Here is a 4,220-nt window from a genome sequence, read left to right on the forward strand (position 1 = left end):
AGACCCCGGGTGGGCGGCACCTGTAACGGTAAGAGCCCCGGAAGACCCCGGGTGGGCGGCACCTGTAACGGTAAGAGCCCGGGAAGACCCCGGATGGGCGGATCTCCTGCTGTTAGGCACAGATCCCCGCCCAGCTGTAATGATTGCAGCAAATGCTTAAAATTCCGCTCTGTTTCAGTTTATTTCACTTTTTAATAGTTCGTTTGAAGAAGACCGGAAAAGGAATGACCTTGTTGCTGGTTAAACAGCAAATAAGAGGTTACTACTTTTTTTCAAATGTTTTTAGTGCAGGCATTCTAGAATGCAGTTTCTTAGACTAAATGCACTGCAAGCTTTTGTTGTGTTTTTGCTGGTGTCCATTTATTTTTCATATCTTTCCATAGAAATCACAATATGCTGTGTTTTAGCCAATGTTATGTACAAACAAAAAAAATGTAAATATGCTGGATCAGGCAAGATCGCTGCACATCAAAAACAAACAAAACAAACAGTGATATCCAAAAGTCAACTGCTATATCTTATTGAAATTCTTGTTGTTTTCGTACAAGTCTGACAGACTATTAGAAAACACCAGGAACCACTACTTTAGTAAAGAATTACACATTTAACTAGCATTAATTAAGGCCAGCTACCGCTCAACAAGGACTTAGTCTAACAACATTCCCTAATTGTGACATGTACACTGCATTTACATACTGTACATAGAGGTGCGTACTACGCATATGGCACTAGGAAATCAAGAGGTTTTTTTTTTTAATCTAAGGACACTTCTATCACCCGTCGCAAGTAAATGAAAGTAGTAGGATAGACTTTTGAAGTATTTAATTCTTACTTTAGTCTTCTGGAAATTTTGATAAGCCCCTGGTGTACAGTATTTGTACATACAGAAACGTAGAGGTATATTTAGTGTTGATTTTACCTTGATATATAGTTGAGTGTGAATACTAATCAGGCTCTTGACTGTGTATTTGTGTGTAATAAGTATGTTTTAATTGGACTAAGGGAGAATAGTGGAAAATGTATAAATGTAGATCTAAATAAACCAAACCAAACCAAACCAAACCAAAAGACCCTTCTCTCCCTTCGCCCTGAATTTCCAACACAACCAACACTGCAGTTAAGCTAGCTCTTAGCGGGGGGGGGGGGGATCGTTGAATTGTGTTTCCGATGCGCTTAATTGGCATTTCCAATAGCCTCTTTACATTATGATTTTTAAGTGTTAGGACGGGGAGGGACTATCATTGTTTCGTGTTTGGTATCATCTTTACTTTGATATCCCATGGCCAGTAGGTGTTTATGATATGGGAACCGACGGCTCTTTGCGTCAGGTGTTAAGTAGAATAGGGAGAGTAGTAAGCGATCGTCATCGTTTTCAGTTGGTCTTTACCGGATCTCCCATGGCCAGTAGGTGTTTGGTGATAATGGAACCGACGGTTCTTGGCTTCGTGTGCTCTGCGCTTCCTCCCCTGGCAGTGACTATGGCCAATAAGTGTTATGGAGAGTGGGGAGCGACTTTCGGCGTTTTACGTTTGGAATGGTTTTCATTGAGGTCTCCCATGGCCAGTAGGTGTTTGGTAACGTTGGGGTTAACTCATCGTGGCACAGTGTGCTGTGTGGTTCCTCCCCTGGCAGTGACCATGGCCAGTACGTGTTAGGGAGGACAGGGAAGGACCGTGGTCGCGCTATGTTTTGGTAGCCCTGTTCTGTGACCTTCCATGGACTGTACATGCTAGCGGAATTGTATTTGGCCTTGTCGGTAACTCCATATGCTGCTGCAGCCTTTCTAGTTACCAAATCACGGCCAATGGGAAGAGTGATGCGTTTGGAGGCTTCAATGAAATACAGAGCAGCAGGCAATGATCTACAGGTCATTGTTGGAGCTGTGTTACAGACGGATGGCCCTGTCATACTACACACGGCAAGGTCTGGGATCTCCCAATACGTATGGGAGGGGGCAGACAAAGGCCGCTGTGCAGTCATGTTATCTGGGATGTGTTCGTACGTAGGTGGAAAGGCAGGTAATGGGCGCTGAGCAGCTGCTATATGGTCTGGAATCTCACAGTATGTGTGTGGCAGGGCAGGCAGTGGTCGCTGTGCAGCAGCTATATTATCAGGGATCTCACAGTAAGAGTGCTGAAGGATAGCAAGTAACGCCCTACAGGAGGTTGGGTCGTCCGGTACTGTCAGGCATGGTGATGTCATGTCAGGGAGAGAAGCAGATCTGAACAAGCCGGGCCCGGCACGACCCTGCGGTAGTGTCCACACGTGTGCATCCATGGGGTCCATATTGTTTCGTGTCCTTTGTAGACACTTCTTTAACAGGAGTCCTACAAGAAGTGAGGCGACCAAAGCCACCACAGCTGAGGTAACGACAGGGATGGTAAAGGATTTTGGTTGTGGTGTGTTTAGCACACGATTTGTCAGGAGGGTGCTGACCTGGTCATTCGATGTCTGAGATCTGTACTGTTCTGTAGTGCTCTGTACTTGTACCTTCGTGCTTCTACTTTGAGGGTTCAATGTTATAGAACTTGCTTTGTCTGTGTCACTACTATGCAAAGGGCACATTTTGCTCGTCTTCTTTTGATAACCGGTTATATTAACGAATAGCGGAGATGGATTGTGTTTAAAGAGAAGAATACAGGTGATGTTTTCAGTGTCGTTTGTGCTTGCCTCAAAGCCAAAGTATGGGAGACTGCTCGTTTCGGTGTCAAGTATGACAGCAATGGTCCCCATGCTCGCATTTCCTACTCCCATAGAAACTAGTTTTAAGCTTGAGCTATCTTTCAAGGCCACTGTAATCCCCAGATTGTGTTGCCATGCCTGTCTGCACATATCTGGATAGTGATCCGCATTTTTCCCTGTTTCGTCATTTGTAGCAATGACGACTAGCGGTGGTTCACTGGCAATATATTTTTGAACGCTATTGGACTCAGAAGGCATCAAACATAGGCCACGGAAGTTCCCTGGTATGTGACGAGGAACCATCTCTTCTGAATCAAACTTCCAACAAATAGACTTTAGATTTGGTTCGGGATGTTGTGTAACACACAGATAGAAGTTGGGGACTTCGACGGATACGGTCTGAATGGTGGACTGTACCTCACCATGGATCGTAAGACTCCACGGCATTCTGTGAGGTACTTTATCGCCTACTGTAACTAAACTGTTACCACCGGCAGCAAAGTTTATCATTTTCATCATAAACTGTGTCAACTCCCGATCTAGACAAGACAGAGCATTTTTCTCCAGGTGCAAATCAACGAAGTTGTTGTGTTCAAATGCCCAGGCAGGGATGCTTCTGATATTGTTATACCCCAAGTACAAGTAGGAAATATCAGGTTTGTCTATAATAAAGGATAGGCCTACACCCTGACCAACAAACCAACTTATATCAACCACCTGAATCTGATTGTGCTCAAGGTTCAGGAGGACAAGTCTAGATAGGTCCGTGAAGCACCCTGGCTCAAACCTTCGTTATCCTGTTATTGGATAAGGTCAAGAAGCTGAGCTCCTTTAAACCCGTGAACCACTTCTTTTTGATTTGTGTCAATCTGTTGAAATCAAGGCCGAGTGTGTTTAGGGACGAAAACTCACTTAGGGTGTTTTCTTCTATGTCTTCAATTTCATCCTCAAAAAGGAGTAAATTGTGCACTGCAGAATGGTTTAAGACCGGTAGATTGTTATCTGATAGTACATGAACTGAGAAGCCTGTTATCGCCAGTACCTTCGCGTCAAGAAAACAGGGTGCTGAAACAGGTATTCTGCTAGCGTTTACTTCTCCCTGTTTCTTACATAAGATACATGGCTCTAAGTGGTCCACAACGAGTACGCGTGCTTTTAGTATGTTAAACTCACATTCGAACAAAGATTCTTTCCGACACAGAGAAAGACACGGGTTCGCTAAAGAGATGGGTACAGTCACCAGGACCAGACTGAGAAACAGCATTGTTATGTCAGGTTTTCAAAGGTAACGCTACACACAATGGGTTGTAACGGGCATTCACACTAACCTGATTAGTATACTGCAGTGCGTCCAATTCTTGACCGTGTTTGTCCCTGTCCAAAGAAAGGCGCCGTGCGCAGTCAATATGGAATTATATTGGCACACCAGACACCAGATACAGTACGCTCGCTGTTTATGTCATGTGTATGCAGCGGTGTCAGAATTTTCACCAAACTATATCCCTGACACACGACCACGCCGACTATTTTAATATGAA

At 44.4% G+C, this 4,220-nt stretch overlaps 1 protein-coding gene across 1 annotated transcript in view; it reads left to right on the top strand.

The window, feature by feature from the left end:
- Positions 1-3,033: 3,033 nt before the first annotated feature.
- LOC109464289 overlaps positions 3,034-4,220 on the top strand; it is a 25,513-nt gene continuing 24,326 nt past the window's right edge. Inside the window, exon 1 of the mRNA XM_019761242.1 lies at positions 3,034-3,112. Within this exon, the coding sequence (XP_019616801.1) occupies positions 3,034-3,112 (79 nt within the window). The remainder of the gene's footprint in view (positions 3,113-4,220) is intronic.

This window comes from Branchiostoma belcheri, unplaced genomic scaffold (assembly GCF_001625305.1).
Source record: "Branchiostoma belcheri isolate BF01 breed outbred unplaced genomic scaffold, Haploidv18h27 scaffold136, whole genome shotgun sequence".
NCBI lineage: Eukaryota > Metazoa > Chordata > Leptocardii > Amphioxiformes > Branchiostomatidae > Branchiostoma > Branchiostoma belcheri.